The sequence below is a fragment of the Lactuca saligna genome, chromosome 5 (assembly GCF_052625555.1).
Source record: "Lactuca saligna cultivar CGN05327 chromosome 5, ASM5262555v1, whole genome shotgun sequence".
NCBI classification, from domain to species: domain Eukaryota; kingdom Viridiplantae; phylum Streptophyta; class Magnoliopsida; order Asterales; family Asteraceae; genus Lactuca; species Lactuca saligna.
In genome coordinates this window covers 273,764,927-273,786,273 of record NC_136421.1, presented here as the reverse complement: position 1 = coordinate 273,786,273, position 21,347 = coordinate 273,764,927, and the positions used below count along the sequence as shown (strand labels likewise).

The 21,347-nt window shown below is 35.3% G+C and overlaps 1 protein-coding gene and 1 long non-coding RNA gene across 6 annotated transcripts; one reads left to right on the top strand and one right to left on the bottom strand.

Moving 5' to 3' along the window:
• Positions 1-9,036: 9,036 nt before the first annotated feature.
• LOC144997873 (uncharacterized) lies at positions 9,037-10,309 on the bottom strand. Its single transcript, XM_078957733.1, has 3 exons — positions 9,920-10,309; positions 9,493-9,819; positions 9,037-9,383 (listed from the first exon to the last, which is right to left on the bottom strand). The coding sequence occupies exons 1-3, from the start codon at positions 9,975-9,977 to the stop codon at positions 9,235-9,237; spliced, it is 534 nt and encodes a 177-aa protein (XP_078813859.1). The 5' UTR covers positions 9,978-10,309; the 3' UTR covers positions 9,037-9,234.
• A 1,785-nt stretch (positions 10,310-12,094) lies between these two features.
• On the top strand, positions 12,095-14,525 carry LOC145047877 (uncharacterized). Of its 5 annotated transcripts, none has more exons than XR_013682509.1 (6): positions 12,095-12,294; positions 12,635-12,735; positions 12,903-13,161; positions 13,237-13,331; positions 13,467-13,586; positions 14,233-14,525. It is a non-coding gene; the product is annotated as an uncharacterized LOC145047877 (long non-coding RNA). The 5 variants fall into 5 exon arrangements; XR_013682508.1 differs by having other exon boundaries at positions 13,237-13,387; positions 13,467-13,548; XR_013682506.1 differs by having other exon boundaries at positions 13,237-13,387.
• The last annotated feature ends 6,822 nt before the right edge of the window (positions 14,526-21,347 follow it).

The following is a 21,347-nucleotide window of genomic DNA, read 5'->3' as shown; positions in this document are numbered from 1 at the left end:
ATGCAAGAGTCATAAAAACAACTAGCAAACTATAACATAATCCACTAGGTCGACATTGGTTCCTTTGACCCATAAGTACAGTGACAACTAGCATACTATGAGGAGACTCACCTCAAACTACTGAAACAACCAGATAAAGTTCGTATTGCTGATCGCGAAAACATTCACACTAAATATCATCAAATAATACCCTAATTAATAATTAGGTCATAAACCATAATCGACGCCCCACCCAATGACACCCAAAAGCCTAATATAGCCAAAATTCCTAAATGATGCCCAAAGCCCATTATGGGCCAAAATCCAAGCAGGCCCAATGTCTAACAATGACCCAAATTCAGAACAACTAGTGGCCCAACAAATCCCAAAACCTTAGTAGTCCAAATATGGCCTAAATCTCAAAAGTCAACAAAATTCCACGGCTGCTGAGTACGTCTAGCGTACTCAAACTTACGACATGCGTACACTCTCTTTGGCCAGTACATACTGTGTACAAGCTGGGTACGCCCATCGTACACCACAGCTAACCTAACATACCATTAAGTGCTTAATCGTTTAAGAAACTAAGTCCACTCCTCAAATATGATCCTAAATAATGTCTTAACACGTAAACTTGACAACTTTACCCCTTTGCATGTCTTAATGGTACCCAATACTCAATAAAACCCATAATAAGAACCCTAACTCATGCATTGTCCAATATAACACATCAAGATTGCTTTTGTATGAACAATGGACCTCAAAAATGCTAAGATCTAGCATCCTTAGCTTCTGGAGTAGCTCATATTCTCAAGCATGGTTTAAAGGACCATAAAAAGCACAAAAAATGCCCCAATTAGATCTAGCAAAATGAACCATCAAGTTAAGAGCTTTATACCTCAAATAGGTTTCCGAGTTGGAGATGATTCTGGGTCTAAAAGCTTGTGACAACCTGATATTTCGAGTCAATGTAATGACCTAAAAAGTCAAGAATTGTAATTTCTTTTGATATAATGAAATTAGCATCAAAAATAAAATGTTCAAAAGTCTCTATTGGGTTGCCTAAGATGATAGTTATCGTGTCAAGGTTTTCAGAAATATAAAGAACACTAAAATCTGAGTTATAACGAAGAAGTTATGACCAATCGAAAATTCGTGCCAAAACCGGTAAAACACTGACAAACGTAAAAAAAATGAAATTGCAATAAAATAATTTTTATCCTTGAGTATCTAAACAAAAGTCATAGATTATACTAAACCGTGAACGTGCTTAAAAAGAACGTCAAAATCCGACTTTGTATGACGAAGTTATGATTTTTCTAAGTTTCGGGATAGCGGTAGACCACTAAAAACTTGAAATAGAGATCGAGGGATTTTTGGCTGAAACAATCTAAATGAGAATCGAAGATCTCGTCAATAGTAGAACAACGGTAAAAAGTCTGACGAAAGCGGACAACGGATGAAGAAGTTGTGGATTTTTAACGGACTTTTCGTGTCCCGGCCTGTTAAAAATAAATAATTAAAAATAAATTCAAAATTAGCCGATGAAGTCTAAATAAAAGTTATAGAGTATATTCTCAACTACGCGTGCATATAAAGAACGTTGAAAACGGAGCTCGTACGCGGAAGTTACGGATTTTACAAGTTCGAGACACAAAATTCGAGGCTGCCAGGCAGCTCACGAAGTGGGCCAGAAGCTCACGACGTGAGCCTGTGACTGATGGGTTCCAGAGCCTATCAACGAGTCGTCAAGTTTACGGGAGGAGACCAGGCCGAGCTCAGGACGTGAGCCATCCATGTTCACGACGTGAACCCTCAAATTTCACCCATATAAATAGAAACGGATGGTTTCGGGTCATAAGAAGGTCCAAGAGTGACTTAAGATTTTTAAACAGGGAACAAACCGTAAAAATTAGGGTTTTCCCCTGGTGACTATACACCCAACATACCTCCACATACGCCCTGTATAAGTGGGTGCATCTGCGACCAAGCCATCGAGCCAATACGCCCAACGTACGCCTAGAGTACACCCAATGTACTTGGCTAGGGACCAAATTGAAAAGATTTTTAAATGAAGGGCTAAAAGGAAAAATACCTAAGTTGTAATTGTTACTCGTGGTCCTCATCTTGTATAATCCCTACAAAAATGTCTCTTTTCCATAAATATCTCGAGGCTATCAAACCACAAGAATCCTCTTGTGCATTTCCACCCTTGTCCCAGATACCACAACCATCTAGTTTTCCCCACTAGATATTCCTCCAAATTCTGAAATCATATGCTCTCTCTCTCTCTCTCTCTCTCTCTCTCTCTCTCTCTTTCCATCAACACAAAAAACTGGAAGAACAGAATCCTCGTCATAGAAAATGACATCATAAGTTGTCGGCCGATCACTCAACCTCAGGCTACAATCCTCAAGCTTCTGCGACTCATACTGGCAATACCTCAATTAAGGTCCCCAAGACCTTAAAATCAATTACTCATATAGTCATATATATATATATATATATATATATATATATATATATATATATATATATATATATATATATATATATATATATACACACACCATTCAATCCCAAACTGACATGGCTATTAATGCTCAAACAATCACCAGACCCGCCTTCATCCCAGACAACCATAACTAAAAGGTCGATAAATACCAAAATGTTGCAATGGTTTCATGGTCCTAAACCATGTTCCCACCCTAAACCAACTCCTTAGAAATTCCAGGACTTTCCTTGATTCAAGTAAGGATCCTATGCTTTGAACAGTATAAGCCCGATACTACCTTCCACACATATCCGAACTTTCCTCAGAATCATCCCGAATCCTCTAAGTCACTTTCTCATAATGATACCTTCCAAAATCTACTAAATAGTGCAACACTCACACTAAAACGTTTACTAGGCTCTCCTAGGATTCCCTGCTCACCTTGCCATCAACTGCTAAAGGACTCCTATCGATGTCAACTAATTACTTCACAAATATAATTTACATGCAACAAATCCTAAACAATCATTCAACTAAAATACACAGCCCTAGAACGGTTGGACTCATACAAGAGATGCGCAATAAGGCAAACTCAATCACTTTGAGATTATTTAACTTTTTCATCATGTAACTTAGCATATTCATGCAATAATTAACTTACATCAATTTGAGTCCTATAAAGCACAAAGAAAAAAGCATTCGAGCATCTAGAATTTAAAGCATTGCATAAATAGGCAGTCCTATCTTAGAAGCTCCCGAAGATCTCTAGTTGCTAGCATGCATTACTACCAGCTCACACAAGATGCATAAGGCATCTCTCATAATCATGCATCTTACCATGCAACACTGATCAGATCCTTAGCTCTAATATAACATGTAATTCTCATATACTTATATCAAGCATCAATCATAACACACGAATAGGTATTTTGGGAAATACTTACTTGAGCTCGTTGTTTGCACACATCGTAGACCCTTTTACTTTAAAAACCTTTTTAGAAAATCATTTTGTTTTAGAAAATTTACCGATTCCTCAGTTTAAGTTCAGGCATACCCAAGAGTATACCTGAATCCCTCAAACCAAGACTCTGTACCAACTTGTAATGCCCCAAAATTCAAACCAAAATTTTCATTTAAAAAAAAATTAAGTAATTATTCAATTTCACAATTTATGAAAAACTTAGATAAACCATTTAACTCAAAACATTTATCAGAGTATCATCAAAAGTTATCATGTGCACAAATCTCCCATGGATGCGATGCAATCGAGTCGTGCCCTTCCTTTAATATGAGAAAACTTGCCAATGTGTCATACCAAGCTCTAGGTTCCTGATTTAAACCATAGATAACTTTATCAAGACGATACACACAATTTGGAAATTCTTCACTTTCAAACCTTGGTGGTTGTTTTAGAAATACTTCTTCTTGAATATTTCCATGTAAAAAGGTAGCCTTGATGTCTATTTGATAGAATTTAAAGTTCTTAAAGGAAGTGAAGGTAAGAAACAAGTGAATTGCTTCAAGTCTAGCAACATGAGCAAATGTTTCATTATTGTCTAACCCTTCCAGTTGACAGAAACCTTGAGCCACAAATCTGGCTTTGTTTCTAATAACAATCCCATCTTCATCCATTTTGTTCTTGAAAACCCAGTGGGTACCAATGATACTTTTTCCTTGAGGCTCTAGAACAAGAGTCCATACATGATGACGTTCAAATTCATTCAGCTCATCCTGTATAGCCTTGATCCAGTTAGCTTCTTTCAAGGCATCAATGACATTCTTTGGTTCAATCATGAAAACAAAGTTTGCAAACATGCAGAAGTTGCTGTTGACTCTGCTATGAGTGAGAATCCCATAATTTACATCTCCAGTGATGTGAGATTCAAGATGATCTCGAAGAATTCTTGGATTAGAACTTTCATTCGTAATACTTTGAGCAGTGTTTTCCTGAATGGATGGTTTAGCTTCTTTAAGGATGACAGGCTGATCTTAAGAGATAGATTGTGAGCTGATAAATTGATCAACATTTGGAACAACAGGCTCAACATCATTTCGCAAGAAATCAGGAATAGGGTCTGAAGGATTGTGTGTAAGTTCATTCAACATTGATGAAGGATGATCAACTTAATCATGAATGAACGAGTCTTCATACAAGGTGACGTGAGCTATTTCCTCTGCACTTTGCCTTGAAAGATTGAATATCCTTAAAGCCTTGGATATGCTGGAATAACCAAGAAAAACTCCTTCATCAGCTTTATCTTCAAACTTAGAATGTCGATCTCTTTGATTCAAGATGTAACAAGCACCTCTAAACACATGAAAGTAGGAGATATCTGGATTTCTTCCCTTTAGTAGATCATAAGTAGTTTTTCCATGACGCTTAACAATAATGGACGATTTTGAGTATAGCATGTTATGTTAATAGCTTCATCCCAAAATGACGGAGGAAGACCAACTTTAACAACCATAGTTCTTCCAGCTTCAATGAGAGTTTTGTTCCTTCTTTCTACAATACCATTTTGTTGGGGAGTTCTAACAGCGGAGAAGTTTTGAGAGATTCCTGAGTTAGAGCACAAGTCTTCCAGAGAGGAGTTCCTGAATTCAGTTCCATGATCACTACATAATTGCCTTGCTTTGTGATCATAGAGAACTTCCTACTGCTTAATGAGAGCAATGATTTCATCAGCGACATAACTCTTTTTTCTTAAAAAAAACTAGCCACGTAAATCTTGAAAATTCATCCACAATGACTAGAGTGCATTTCTTCCCAGCTCCTGACTTAACCGACATTGGTCCAAAAAGATCCATGTGAAGAAGATGAAAATGTTTGATAATGAAGAACATGACTTAGGTTTGAAAGAAGACTCGATTTTCTTTTCCTTTTCACACACTGAGCACATCTTATCCTTGACAAATTGCATTTTTAGAATTCCCCCTACAAGTTGATTCCCAGATATCTTCGATATGTTCTTAAAATTCAAATCCGATAACCTCTTGTGCCACAATTGTAGCGTCCACAGATCCGGGCTAGTCAATTTAGAGACAATAAACATCAAAAATGAGTTTTTGATGGAAGATTATTTATAAGGATTAATCTTTTCCAAGTGGTAGTATATGTTACAAGGGTTCCGTACATATAAAAAATGTCGAAATCCGAGTTATAACGAAGAAGTTATGACCTGTCGAAGTTTTATGGCAAAACCGGCATGGCACCGGGAATCGTAAAAAGTGATTTTTTTTATAAACTACTTTTTAACCTTAAATATCTAAACAAAAGTTGTAGTATACGTTAAACCGAGAACATACAAAAAAAAAGAATGCCCAAATTTGACTTCATATGAGGAAGTTATGAATTTTCTAAGATTTGGCATAGCAGTGCACGATCCGAAACTCGAATTTTAGATCGAACAGTTTTTGGCCTACGCGACCTAAAGAGAGTTGAAGATCTCATTAATAGGAACTCAACGGTAAAAAGACAGACAAAAACAGAGTCCGTATGTAGAATTTATGAATTTTACGTGAACATTTAGCCATATAATCTACTCGTACTGTTAAATTTAAGGTCGGGCGAGAATTAGCCTATGGAGTCAAAATTAACATTGTAGATCTTATTTTTACCTACACATAGATATAAAGAACGTCAAAAACGGAGCTCGTATGCGAAAGTTATGAATTTTTAAAAATCGGCTGATTTCCACCCTGTGTGCGATGCCACATGTCAGCACCTGGCTCAGACTTGGAGCCCAAGCTCACTGACGATGTGAACAACAAGAAATTCACGACATGCATCTTCCTCCAGCCCCCTATAAATAAGAGGTGAAGCCCTCTTCATTCCTCACCCCTTCCATCACTTCCCCCTCTTTCTAGAACCTCTCTTTAGCCTCGAAACCCCCCGAAAAGCCTAGGGAACCTCCCTAGCATGAGGCGGAAGTCCTGTAGTGCCCGATGGCTCCGAGAAGAAGAGCCTTTCGGCTCGGGAACGCTGCTCCAGCGAAGACCGGTTTTGAGAAAAACCCGCTGTAAGTGAGCTACGCCTACCATACTTTAAATATGGCTTATATATAAATATAATATCGTTATTATGAACCTATAAATAAGATTTATCAGTGATTCAAAATCGTTATACTGATCGATCTACTTACGGAAATGATGTCTAGGCTTTGATTTAGTGTGGTGTTTAAAGTGGGATTTCCAAACAGTATACTTCGTATATCAAACGGACCCTACCTCCGATATGATCCTATCTGGTTGTTCCTTACTTGACAAATCATAAAGTAGACTTTGAGTTAATGATGAATCTAGACTAATAATTAGTCGCAATAAAGATTAGACTAAAACTTAGCAATAATAATGCTAGGTTTCGTCGAAGGAAAATAGAATTGTTAGAAGCGAAGCGTTGCCCGAGTTTGGAAACTTTAACAAGTGAGTGCATAGTTACTTTCATCTTACACATAGATATGAAGTATTTAGTATAAATTACATGCTATGTGTTCATATTGTCTGTATACTTGCCATCTATGCTGGGTGAAAGATTTTTATACATGTTTTAAATGATTTAAACTGTATATGTATTTTATATCTACAAAATGTATTAGGTAAAACATGGGTAGATGAAATAGTTGTTGTGTGACAAAAACAAAATGATAAGAAGTGATATAAACCATGATATAAGGGTGAGAGGTGAACCATGAGAGAAGTCTTTTACCCAAGTGTTGGCTTCGTCATCTAGCAGAGTATGAATGACAACCACAGACTATTCTAGACAGTCCAATGGAACACTAGCAGGCTCGCAACCTGTAGGTGTTATTTGAACTGTGTATTCATCAACTGTACTCTAAAAACCCATTGACATGTATTCCGAGTGGATTCTCGGAAACGATATTGTCGATAAACGAGGTAGAAACCCATTGACATGTATTGTGAGTGGCTTCTTAGAAACGATACTGTCGATAAACGAGATAACCCTGGCAACTATGGATTTAGTGCCTGATGAGCAAACCCTGGCAACTATGGATTTAGTTCCTGTTGAGCAAACCCTGGCAACTATGGATTTAGTGCTTGTTGAGTAAACCCTGACAATGATGGATTTCGTGCCTATTCCTTAGGATAATCCTTAGGAAAGAATGAAAGGATATTCCTTAAGAGTAAAGAAGATAATGGGTATGAGTAATTAGGTTAATTGTTTGATGATTAAACATAATAACTATATTATTATGGGTTGAAAATCCTATGTACTCACCAGGTTTCCCAACCTGATCCACTCAGTTTATTTATATCACATGTGTTGATATGAAATCACATTACACTCAGAGATTAAGGAGATATAAATCACTAGTGATAATGAATGTAAGTTTTGTTTATGCTTATGTTTCTGTATTGACGATGACATCCCAAATGTTTTAAAATTAATAAAAATAAGTTTCTTCAGAAATACCTTGATAACGTACTTATGATGTTTTACTGGGAACAAATTCTGCAACACTTTTATTTAAAATGTTACTCTGATTTTTAAACAAAGCATAAACAAAATCGGTATTTTCTGACCGTGAAAATGGGGATGTCACAACAACCAGTTTAGATGAGATTAATCACGAGAGAAAAAACTCTTCCATTTATGCCCGTGCAAGGACTCGATTTTTTCATCGACGGATGGTAACAGGTAACAGTCTTTTGGACAAGCTTTGTTTAAGTCCGTGAAGTCTATGCACATCCTTCATTATCAATCTCATTTTTTGACCAAGACTGGATTTTCTACCTACGATGGGAATATCGACTCCCATACTATTCCTAATTTTATCAGTTTATCGATCTCGTCATTTATTGCTTCATTCCTGTCTTTTGATTGCCCTTTTTTTTCTGTTGAATTGGCGTACTTCCTGCTTACTCATTTAATTTGTGCTCGACGAGTAGTCTGGGTACACCTGTCATGTCTGCTGCCTGCCACGCGAATATGACAATGTTTTCTTTTAAATGTATCGTTAATCCTTTTCTAATACACATGGTAACCCGACTCCTATCCGTACTCCTTGGTCTGTATATTTGCTATTGGTTGTGATTTCTTCTAGCCCGTTAATTGCTTGTGTTCTTCTTTTATAAAATGAAATGCTACATAAGTAAACTTCTTGATGACCGATGAGAAGACCGCCATGCTTTTTAATGCTTTTGAAGGCAAATTGGTTTGGTTACTAGTTACCAAGAGACTATTGGATTGTGGAGACCATCGACTATGAGTGGGACTTGGCCCATGATCACTTAAATAAGTGGTTGAGTATTCATTTTCTACAATTATTTTAAATACATTTCATCTATATTTTTAGTTGCTAGCTACTTAATAAGTTTCTACAACTATTTTAAATACCTTTCATCTATATTTTTAGTTTCTAGCTACTTAATAAGTTTGTTATGAAAAATATAATTTTTTGGAGTCATATATAATTGATACTTTTATAATTTATTATCAAACATTTACTAAAGTGTATTTATTACAGCTGATTATATGTATCCAAAAACATAACAACCCAAAATAGAGAAAAACAAATTAATTAATCTAAAACTTGCTCATCATATAAGAGAAAAAGACATGGGTTACAAAAGATTCAAATGATCAATGAAAAAGATCAAGTGATGTATATGCGTCTATTTACTTTCTCTAGTTTGCTAATTATTCCGCCAATAACAATCTATTACAAAATTTCAAACAACCCACACACACACACGTATATATCGGATGTATACACCAACACAATATATAACCAAATGTCTTAGAACGAAAAAGGGGCTGGTGCTGCACTAAACAGGCGATGCGTTCCACTACCCACCGGACCACTTGCAGCACTCGAGCTTAGAAGATCGATCATGTTACAATCAGGGTCGCTACGCTGTTGTTCACAAAGATCCGGCAACGATACTCCTGTAAAAGTAATCATACATTTCGAAATGAAAAGTTACAGACATGGAGATCGATCATGTACGTGTAGATTGAAAGGAGCTAGCTAGCTAGGGTAATAATTAATGAATACCTTCACCGAGGGCCAAATTGAAGTGAAGATCGATGATGTTAGGGCATTTCTGATAACACGCAGGTGAGCAGAGTGTGACGATGGATTTTTTATCGAGCAAAGTGTCGGATGAAATCCCTGTAGCGTTTCTATCAACGCCACAAGCTCTAATGCATTCGTTTGTCTCGATGTACTCTGATAATATCTCCACCACCACTTCCGATGTTCTACATTGATATTCCACTTTTCCTTTCTTATCTTCGAAATTCTCCAACACGCATCTCTTTCCAGAAGATGAGATTGCAAATGAGCAATTATTCTTTGTCAAATCCTCGCATAAAATCTCACCTATAGATATATACATTACGATGAACGATTAATTATGAAGCATGCATAATGGAGATGCATATAAATAAAGCATGTAAATGAGAGGGAAAGAGATACATACCGGTGGTTCCATGGAGGAAGAGAGATGAAGCAAAAAGGAGAACCAGAGAAAACTTCATTGGATTATGGATTGAAGGGAGAATAGAAATTATTGTGAGGATGAAAGTAATGAGAAAAATGGGCGGTGTGTGGTATATGTAGGGGTTGACGATTACAAAAATAGAAAGGGAAAGTCAGGAGGCCTCCGCATTGACGTTCCGGTCGCATGCACCAACTTCAAATCTAGAATACACAACTTCGATACACGTGTCATGTCATGTCTCTTCTTTTTCTTATTGGATATTTTTATATTATTCGGCTCACTCTATTCACCACCTCCCCATGAGATATTGCTTAGTTTTAATTTTAAATTGTATTTTTTTTTTAAATGACAAGTGTCATACGGTAATTATATCGTTACTTGGTTGAGCACTTTCTCATTTTTTCTATTATTTAAAATTTAATTAATTTTATTTTATAATCTAAATAGTTGGTATATTCTAATTTACTTAAGTTTATATTAATTTATGGTAGTATAAAAAGAGTTATGTTACTCGCACTTATAAAATATATACTGATTATAAGATTTATCAAAATATATGAACTTATAAGACAAACAGTACCAATTATAAAAAGATTATGCTTATTTATTATATTTTAGAAGATATGGTTTTTTTGTATATAGCTTTTATTGTAAAGTGTGAAAATAATAATAATAAACTTTTAGTTTTATATTTTAGTAAAATAATGTTAAAGTCAAGTTTTATAAACATATTATATATATTAATATTTATGTATGTGATTTGGTTATCTAAAGTGAAAACTAGTTTATATTATACATTATTAATGTTTTGAAAATTAGACTAATCATCTTATTGATTTGATGGTTCAATCGGTTCGACTAGTCCAAATAGCCGGATGAAACATTAGTATTACATCATAATTAAATATAAAATTATAAAATCTAAAAAAAACCTCCGATATAAAAATACCAATACAAATATGAAACTTAAATAAACAATGAGTATTAACTTTTTTTATCATGGAAGTTTTAATTTTGTCACGATTTGGTCACTAAAGTTCTAATCATGCTAATTAACCACTTAAACTTCCAACTTTGTCATCATTTAACCATTTTAGGAGGTTTCGACCGGTTGCCAGTTGCCACATAACTATGATGTGGCTCCTAGAAGATGATTAAACCATTTATCTTCTCTCATATGTCTTATTTGTCTCTCTTTCTCCCGTCTCATCTCCTCCCCATCAAGAACGGTTCGCCGTCTTTATCTACATGTCCTCTCGTTGAAGAAGACTTCGATACACATGTTATGTCTCTTCTTTTTCTTATTAGATGTTTATGTGCATGATATTATTCAGCATACTCTATTCGCCACCTCTCATTGAAGAAAACTCTATGCTTGTAGTGCAAGAGTTAGACTTCACAATGTGAGGGTCTTTAAAATCATACAATGTGGCCATTAGTGTAGACATATGCTAAGACCACCAACTCAAATATAAAAGGCAATGTGAGTTTCCTTTGACTCGTCATATTACATGGTTTAATTCAACAAGTTGAGAAGGAGATGATAGAAAAATGAGGGGGGGATCATTGGTGGGATGACGGTGAAAGATAAAAAAAGACCATAATAGAGAAAAAAAGTGACAAAATGGAGATGAGCAATGAAAGTTTCAAGATATATGAAGGTTGGTGTATCGACAATAGATAGAAAATGAGAATGAGAGGAGAAAAAATATATCTAAAACTAAAAAGAAGTGATGAAGATGGGCATACCTACGGAATGATTCAATGATGGTTAGGAAAGATGAGTCTTAAGGATAGGGGTATGTGCTTTTTTCTATAATTTAATAAATATTAAAAAATAAAAAATAAAAATAAAAAAGAAAAACTAGTATTTTTAATATAAACGAAGATCGACTAAACAAATCGAATGTGATATTCAAAGAATGTAATAGGGATCAAGTTTGTAATTTACCCAGGAAACTATCTTTAATATATAAAAGATGGATAAATAACATAATCATAAATTTGAGTTCTTTTATAAAAATATATAAATTAAATAAATTTTAAGTTGTTTTATAGAAAAATAATAATAAATAAACAATATGATATATATTGCTTATATAATAAACTGTAATTTAGGAAGTTATTAATTTTGGAAAGGTTTTAAAAAAAAGAACCTTTGCATTTGGGAGTTGAAGAGGTTGGGTCGGTGTATTGGCGCAAGTTATATACGTTCTTCTCTCGACTCTTCACTCTGCACACATCCCGCTCTCCAAACACCACCGGAGAGCCTTATCGCGATCTCTGTAGCACCCGTATCCTTCGCCGGACACTCACCACCGTGCCTATAATCCAAAGAAATGATCAAGATTGCTGTAAGTTTTCATTCTTTTTGTTTTTCTCTTCTCCTTTGTATTTCAGTTCTTTAGGGTTTTTTTTTTTCTCTTATTTAGATGTTGTAATTTCCTCTGTATATATGGATAAGAAAAAAATAGAAGTATGGTTGTTGTTTCTTTTTGAATTCTCTTTCTTCTCATTAGGATTTCTAGTATTACCCTGTCTTCTTCTTCCTCTTTTTCGTTGGCGGTTTTTTTTTTTTTTTTTTTTTTTTTTTTTTTTTAAATCTGTTTTTCTTAAAATTGGGATTTCTAGTATTACCCTGTTTTCTATACTGCAACTTAAAAAACAGAAGGAAACTACATATTGTTTATGTAGGTTTGTTGATCGTTTGGGTGGGGATTTTCTACATATTCACTGTTCATAAATCACGAGGGTATCAATTGCGAATGTCAGAGTAAACATCATCGGTAGCCGTGGTATGGCATCTCTTTATTTCTCAGTTGACCTCTCTTCGCATATACATATTGAAATTGGAAATTGCATCTTTATGTGTTAAATTTCATTAAAAAATATATATTCCATCTTTTTCATGTTCGAAGGGTTGAATTCATTTAGTTGATAACTCTCTTGTTATGTTGTTCAGTCGCCCTTAATTTGGGATGTGCCCCAAAGAAACAGTAATAGCAGAAGCTATCTAAGCCTCTAAGAATCCAAGATTCTGGTCCAAGTAAGCGAAATCCTAACAAAACAAATGTTCAACCTCCATCTGTTGGATGAAATGTCTGGGAAATCAGTTTGAGATGATTATGTCGGGACTTTAACTTGTAACCACATGGAGTTCAGGAAATGTTCCATTGAAGAAGGATGCTAAAGCAGCTATTGCTATCTCTATATCAGAAATTGTACTTACCTAATTTTTCCTTATACATGTTCTTAGCAATTTATCATTCTTATATTCTGATTTGTTAAACGTACAGACCCCTGAGATTCTTCAGTTGTCAAAGCAGATTAAGGAGAAGCTGAAAGGAGTTGATCAAAATGGTAAATTTATGTTGTAGCAATCACAATTGGGGTAAATGTTTGCAAGATGAGGCACTTGATCATGAACCAAATCCATTAGAATTTTTTGTAATTGCATTTCATGAATATACAATTTGTTTACATCTTTTTATAAAATAAAACTTGAATGACTTGGATTTTTTGACAGATGTCTAATGCTTCTCCTAGTCAGCATCTTGGTGTTTACTCAACAAAGAGGATGTGGATGAGGTTCTTTCTGTGCACCACAGGTTCCCTTACTTCCAAGAAGTTTTGTGATTTTTTGAGGGTCTGTTTTTTTTTTTTTTTTTTTTTTTTTGTATATGTGTGATGTTCCCTCTATTTTTGAATTTTGTTGTGTGATATATGGATGATACACAAAAGATGAAGCTATGTTGCATTTTGCTTGATTAAAAAAATTTTCTTCTTGTTTGACCAAAATTGGAGCATCACACAAGTCAAACTGCTGTAATTTTATATCCCTCCCAAAAAGGTGGAAGGTAGGATATTCCAAGCATTTCTTGATACCGTTAAACATGTCTTGTTTGAAATCGATGTGGTAATTAAGCTGGTGATTTTGGCATGTTGAATGTAGTTCAGTACTTAACCCGTTTTTTCTTTCTTATAGATTAGTTTTCACATGTATAAAAAGCTTGATATAAATCTGAATGCATGGTTATTACAACTTCATTTTCATTTATATATAATAATATGAATGCCATCACATATGACACATATAATATATAAAGGTTTTTATGAATCTGATGATCAATACAACACAGATTTATATATATATATATATATATATATATATATATATATATATATATATATATATATATATATATATATATATATATATATATATATATATATATATATATATATATATATATATATATATATATAGTTATAAGACATCTTCAAATTTGCAGAATACGAAGAGAATTGCATATTAATTATGGGGGTGAAGGATACCGTCCACCACTTCCACTACCAGGATAATCAGGCGTCGTCCCATAAACGGGGGGTTCCCTGCAATTATATAGACAGCTTAGTTGGTTAGTAGTATTGGATCGATGTGCAATTAAGTCCACCTTAAACTTTATTATTTGTACCATTAATTAATATATTGAAGAAGAATAAACTACTAAAGTATCATCATATACTTTTGTTTATAACAAGATTACGAGAATAATAGAGAGAGATGGATGTATAGTTAATGTTATCCTACCTGGAATAACCACCCTGCGCATACGAATAAGATATCAGAAGAAGAAAGATAGTCAAAAGGAGGACCATTGCCATTGGTTTCTTAACAGAGAAACCCATTTTTATTTTTGTGAATCAATATTACCAAACATCTATTCGGCTTTTATACACCACATTCACATAAAGAGATGAAGACCCCATGTGCCCGACGACTGCTTCCTCTTAGGGTCATGATTTTTCCACTGAGATTTTTATTTCACACACAGAAAAAAAAAAGTGTGTATGGACATTTATACCCCTCCATTTAATTATCATTTACTGAAGAGATAGAAAGACCAAAAGAACTTGAATCTATCTCTAGCGAGGGCTCCCTCCAATCCTAAAAATGCTCCATCTCCATCCTAAATTCTATTAGCAATTGTAGGTTTCTGTTAGAATTGTAGGTTTCTTCTGATATGTTTGTTTTGATTAGGTGTGCTAAATTTAACAATAACTGCTTGCGTTCAACGCAAAGATCTCACCTTTAATTACCCAGCCACCAACACCTTTAATTACCCAGCCACCAATGTCTGCCACCTTCTTTCACTTTTACTTTCTTCCATGCCTTATAATCACTCTCAGCCACCAACACCTTTAATTACCCAGCCACCAATGCTTGGCACCTTCTTTCACTTTTACTTTCTTCCATGTCTTATAATCACTCTGCTCTCTCTTATGTATGTTCTTTTCTAATGTATTTGAGTAATCACTCTCTTATGTATGTTCTTTTCTAATGTATTTGAGTAATCAGACATTTTACTATGATATATAGTTTTTCTCTTTGGTTTGTTAAATTTATGTTTATCATGATCAGGATATATGGACAAACCTTGATATCTAATCAACCATGATGACTAAACTTCTCCAATATCCCCAATTCAGATTTTCCAGAGGAAAATTAACCATCAACATTTACCTAATTTTATTCCAAACAACTTATAACTTTTAGTCTTTTACTGTGTAAGTTATTGTTGTTACACCAATTTTAATCTCTACTGGATGGATAATCATCTTGAACATGAATGCTCAAAGAATACAAGGCAAAACACCAGGGTAAAACCCTATAAAATACAGAGAAAACACAAGGAATCAGAAACAGTCGAAGATGTGAACTTCTTCCTTTAGCAAGCTTAGAAACAACCCACGGGGTACATCTGCAATCAGAGGGACGCAAGAAGAAATAGTAAATTAAGTGTATGAAAGTTGGAAGTTCCACAGGGATGGATTAAGTTCTTGGTATCTAGTTCTTCAATAATCACTGGTAATTAAATTAAGGGTATAAATGTCTATTCACAATTTTTTCTGTGGATGAGTAAAAGCTTCAAGTGGAAAAATCAATATCCTTTTCTTATTTAATGTGCAAATAGGACCGCGACTTAAACAAACAGATATTTTTCCACAATAATGTTGGTTAGCTCGTAGGGTCGGTAGGGATATAGTCCAATCTATAGTATAGTTTGATTTTTAAGTTTTGAGTCTCTAAAACTCGGTTTCCTCACACTTACAGTAAGTTCTTTATTTATTTATTAAAAAACAATGATAGAAATATGTTAGTTTGAAAAATATTGGTAAAAATAAATTAGTTTATTTTAACAGGGTCTATTATTATTATTATTATTATTATTATTATTATTATTGCACTATTAAAAAAAGTTGTGGAATAACAACCAAAAAATTTCGTACAAATTTACAAATTCATTTCATTTTGAAAATTTCATATATTTATCATATATATACACATACATACTTACATGTAAGGGTGAACATTTGAACTGGTGGACCGGACCGGACCGTTTTTTTGGACCCCCAAGCCGGTTCTGGGTTCTAAGATTTCTCTCCGGTCCGGTCCGGTTTTTTTCCCGGTTCGGTCCGGTTTTTACCGGGTTTAGAACCGGTTGGACATGATTAAGATTTTTGTGACGTTTTTTAAACACACACAACTCATTCTTTTTAAGTCGGATTGACCTGCGGTATTTACAACATTTAGTTTACAGTTTGTAGATGAATTTAGACTATAATTTTGTTTATTTTGGTATTATATTCACTGTGTTACAATCCTTCAAAGTAGAGCTATCAAAGCTGAAAAAATTCAGCTTTTCAGCAACATTTTGTAATCTGTGACGTTTTTTAAACACCCATAACTCATTCGTTTTAAGTCGGATTGACCTCCGATTTTTTCCAACATTTAGTTTACAGTTTGTAGATGAGTTTAGACTATAATTTTGTATATTTTGGTATTATATTCACCGAGTTGCAATCCTTCAAAGTAAAGCTATCAAAGTTGAAAAAATTCAGTTTTTTAGCAAGATTTTGTAATCTGTGACGTTTTTAAACACCCATAACTTATTCGTTTTAAGTCGGATTGACCTACGGTTTTTTCCAACATTTAGTTTACAATTTGTAGATGAATTTAGACTATAATTTTGTTTATTTTGGTATTATATTCATTGAGTTACAATCTTTCAAAGTAGAGCTATCAAAGTAGAGTTAAAATTCAGTTTTTTAGCAAGATTTTGTAATCTGTGATGTTTTTTAAACACCCATAACTTATTCGTTTTAAGTCGGATTGACCTACGGTTTTTTCCAACATTTATTTTACAATTTTCCAACATTTAGTTTCAAAGTAGAGCTATCAAAGCTAAAATATTTCAGCTTTTTAGTATTATTTTATACTATAATTCCGAGCCCGCATTTAGCACATATGGTAGAGTTGTAAGTGAGTATCAAACTATCGACATTGATAGTTGAAGCTTTCTTATGCACCCAAGATTGGGTGATAAAGTTTACAAATCCGATAGTTGACAACGTTGATGACATCTTGAACGATGATGATATAGCTTTGGGTAAAAAAATTACAATATTTATTCTTTTTTTATACAATTATTACTTTTTATTAAATACTAACAACATTTTCATTTGTGTTTATGTAGAGATTGCACAAGCTTTAAATATGTTACATATGGATGACAATGATATGGGGAAGAGGCCAATGGAAGATTAGATTATGAGTTTATGAAATTTGTTAGTTTGATTGATTTTAAAGTTTAAACTATGATTTTTGTTGTTACGGTAATACTTTTGTATGTTTGTCTTAAAATTGTTTAACTTTTTTTTGGTGAACTTGATTTATATGTTAGTTGCTTTTATTTGGAAAATTAATTTTTGCAAATTGCAAGTTATAATATTATACATCAATGTAGATTAGTTAGGCATGAAACGGAAACATATTAATTTTGCAAGTTATAATATTATACATCAATGTAGATTACTTATTATACTCTATGCAATTAAAGTTGTACCGGTCCAAACGGGTCCAAAAACCGGACCTGGACCCAGACACGGACATGGACAGGGACACGACTCATCCGGTCCGGTCCATGGTCCACAAAATTCTCCATAACTGATCTGGTCCAAGAGCCGGTCCGGTCCGGTTCGGGCCGGTCCAAATGCTCACCCCTACTTACATGTATACATACATACATGACGCGCAAAATAATAAAGTTAAAAATACATAATAATAGTAATTAGGAATAGGAGTGAAATTAACATATGTATATGTATGTATTTGTATATGTATATGTATGTATGTATGTAAATGTACATGTATGTGAGTATGTATATATGTATATGTTTATATATGAATGAGAATGTGTATGTATGTGAATATGTGTGTAAGGATGTTTAAGAATGTGTGTATGTATGTATGTGTGTATGTGTATATGTATGTGAATTTATATATATATATATATATATATATATATGTGTGTGTGTGTGTGTGTGTATGTGAATGTGTATATGTATGTACGTATGTGTATGTATGTATGTATGCGAATGAATGTGTATGCATGTATTTTTATGTACATGAATTTGTATGCATATATGTGTATGTATTTGTATACATATGAATTTGAATGTGTATGTATATATATGAATTTGAATGAGTATGTGTATGTGAATATATGTGTTTATCTTTATGTGTATGTGAACGATATTAACATCTATAAGTTTGTGAAAGTATAGATAAACATGTATAATAACTGGGTGAAAAACACGAAGCAGAAAAAAACGATGTTTGGTGCCCAAAAACCGAAAATAAGAAAAAGTTGTTGGTACGTCGGTAATTACCAACGAATTACCTACAAAATATGCTTTTTGTCAGACTTTCATGAGTGTCCTTCGGAAACTACCAATGAATTACGTACGATTTTTTCTTATTTTTGATTTTTTGGATACTAAACGTCGTTTTTCCGCTTCTTTTTCACATATATGTTGTAGCACCCGGTTTCCGGTATGTGAATTTTATTTGAGTATTTCCCTATTTTAGCCTTGGACTCGGCGAGTCATAGGTCCGACTCGCCGAGTAGGGACGAGACTCAGGACACGTTTTAAGTTGGCGACTCGGCGAGTCCATATCCCGGACTCGGCGAGTCACCGCTGCTGGATGAAACCCTAAATTTCAAGGGTTTGCACCCTATTTAAACCTTCATTCCGCCCCAAACTCGTCCCCATTCACCCCCAGAACTCCCAGCATCATTTATACCCTTATTTCCTTGAGAGATTGAAGTGTTTTGGTGTGTTCTTGAAGATTTTGAGGAGAAAGAAGAGTAGATCAAGAAGAGGAGAAGGAGGCCAGGCATCTTTGTGTTATCTCAACGTTTTCCTTGAGGTATAGCTCGTTTCCCCTTTGTTTTCAAGCTTGTAATCTCTTTTAGCTTCATAGAAGTCCTTCTTGGGCTCTTCCCCAAGCTTGTTTGTGCTTTGTGGGTTGTAATAAGTTGTTAGCCTTTAGATCTGGGCATGATTTAGTCCCTGGAGCTTGGATCTAATGCCTTTATGGGGTCATATTGCATGAAAGCCCTAGATCTACGTCTTTTGGTGCACTTTGAGCCTTAAAATCCATATTGGTGAATATCTACACGTAAAGTTGGAAACTTTACGTGTGATTTGTGTCCTAGAAGCCCAGATCTGTGAATGGCATGGACTGGAATCGAGCAAATCGGTGTATTTGATGGATGCATGGCTGCGACTCGGCGAGTCGTATATGTGACTCGACGAGTCTGGTCGCGAGTCACTGAATTGGTCCCTTTATGATGTATCGAGTTGAGCCGTGAGTCATAGGGGGTGACTCGGTGAGTTGGAAGCTGAACTCACCCATGATAGGACTCGGCGAGTCAATGCCCTGACTCGGCGAGTCCAAGGCAATCTTCATAGATCAAGAACAGACTCGGCGAGTCCAAGGCAATCTTCATAGATCAAGAACAGACTCGGCGAGTTGTTTATACAACTCGGCGAGTCTTAGCATAAGTGTTCTTCGGATGAAGATGAACTCGACGAGTTGTTCATACAACTCGGCGAGTAGGATGAAGAGGTTGAACGTCAGTTTAGAAGATGAACTCATCGAGTCATAGCTTAACTCGACGAGTAGAAACAGGGACTCAAGGCAATCGTCTGATAGGGACTCGGCGAGTTGGAGAGCCAACTCGGCGAATCGGGTCAACTGAAAGTTGACCCTGACTTTGACTTAGAGCTAGACCAGGGGTAAAATGGTCATTTTACCTAAAGGACAGTTAGCAGTGTTTGATTGAGTATGTTGTGGGAATTGTAGCTGGAGGATTTCCGGAGCAGCAGCAGTCAGTTAGTTCCCGATCAGTTCAGCAGCTACTTTGAGGTGAATTACCTTCCAGTAGTGGTGGGTCTAAGGCCACAATGCCGACCCACCAGTAGGAGACGTATGATAGATGATTGTCTTTGTGATATCATCTAGGTTTGCTATTACCTGATATGTTATATGCTATCATGATACGTTATATGCGATAGTAGTAGAGTTCGGTTGTTAGGACCGCAGGGTAGTCAGACACCCCAGAAACGTCTGACAGTATGTGATGATGTGTTTGTATGTTGGCCTGTTATGTTATGCGATAGAGGTAGCAGGAGGGGACCAGTACCCGAGGATCGGTTGATAGGACCGATGGGTAGTCAGCACCCCAGAATGGCTTGACGTGGGTAGTCAGCACCCCAGAATGGCTTGACACGGGTAGGACGGCACCCCAAAATGGCCGTATGGGTAGGTCGGCACCCCAGAATGGCCGTACCGGGTAGTCAGGCACCCCAGAATAGCCTGGCAGTACGCATGTTATGTGTTTGTATGGTATGTGGTACGTTGGGGGAACTCACTAAGCTTTGTGCTTACGTTTACAGTTTTGTTTTCAGGTACCTCTTCACCGAAGGGGAAGGAGCCGGCGCGGTAGCGGCACATCATGCACACACACTGGTTTCCGCAATTATGAGATTCACTGGGATTGTACTCTGATATTTTGATGGGATGTATGGTTTGACTTTTAAAACATGGTTTACGATGTGTTATGGTGTGATCAAACAATGTTTTTATTTATTAATGTTTTCTAAAGTAATATTTTAAAACGAAATTTTCGGACGTAAAAATTGGGTCGTTACATATGTTGAGTCAAGGTATTGGATCATGGTTTTAGTGGGATGATTATATGATCAGTGAGTGGCAAAGGATGACACATAGGCTAGGGTAGCCTTATCAGTTGGACTCTTAGGAACTTGGTAGTTAGGCCAGGTGTGAGACTGGCAGTCTCAGCGGTGGTTTGGGGATTTTTACATCCCGGTTTAATGAATGGTTGTCGTAAATCAAAAGATTTTGGGTGAAATGCAAGTATAAATCCTTGGATCTCAGGTTACGAGTTATGTACCAATTGGGGCAGAATTGTAACACCCGATTCAAACTACTTTTTAGTTTAGACTGTAACGACCTAATTTTCATAGCCAAAAATTT

What these genes read in the sequence shown, in the direction of transcription:
- LOC144997873 (XM_078957733.1), bottom strand. Translation starts at nt 9,977, where the DNA reads ATGAAGTTTTCTCTGGTTCTCCTTTTTGCTTCATCTCTCTTCCTCCAT. An exon ending in CTTCCTCCATGGAACCACCG is followed by an intron (nt 9,820 to 9,919) that starts GTATGTATCTCT and finishes ATATATCTATAG; the next exon opens with GTGAGATTTTATGCGAGGAT. An exon ending in CAATTTGGCCCTCGGTGAAG is followed by an intron (nt 9,384 to 9,492) that starts GTATTCATTAAT and finishes TTACTTTTACAG; the next exon opens with GAGTATCGTTGCCGGATCTT.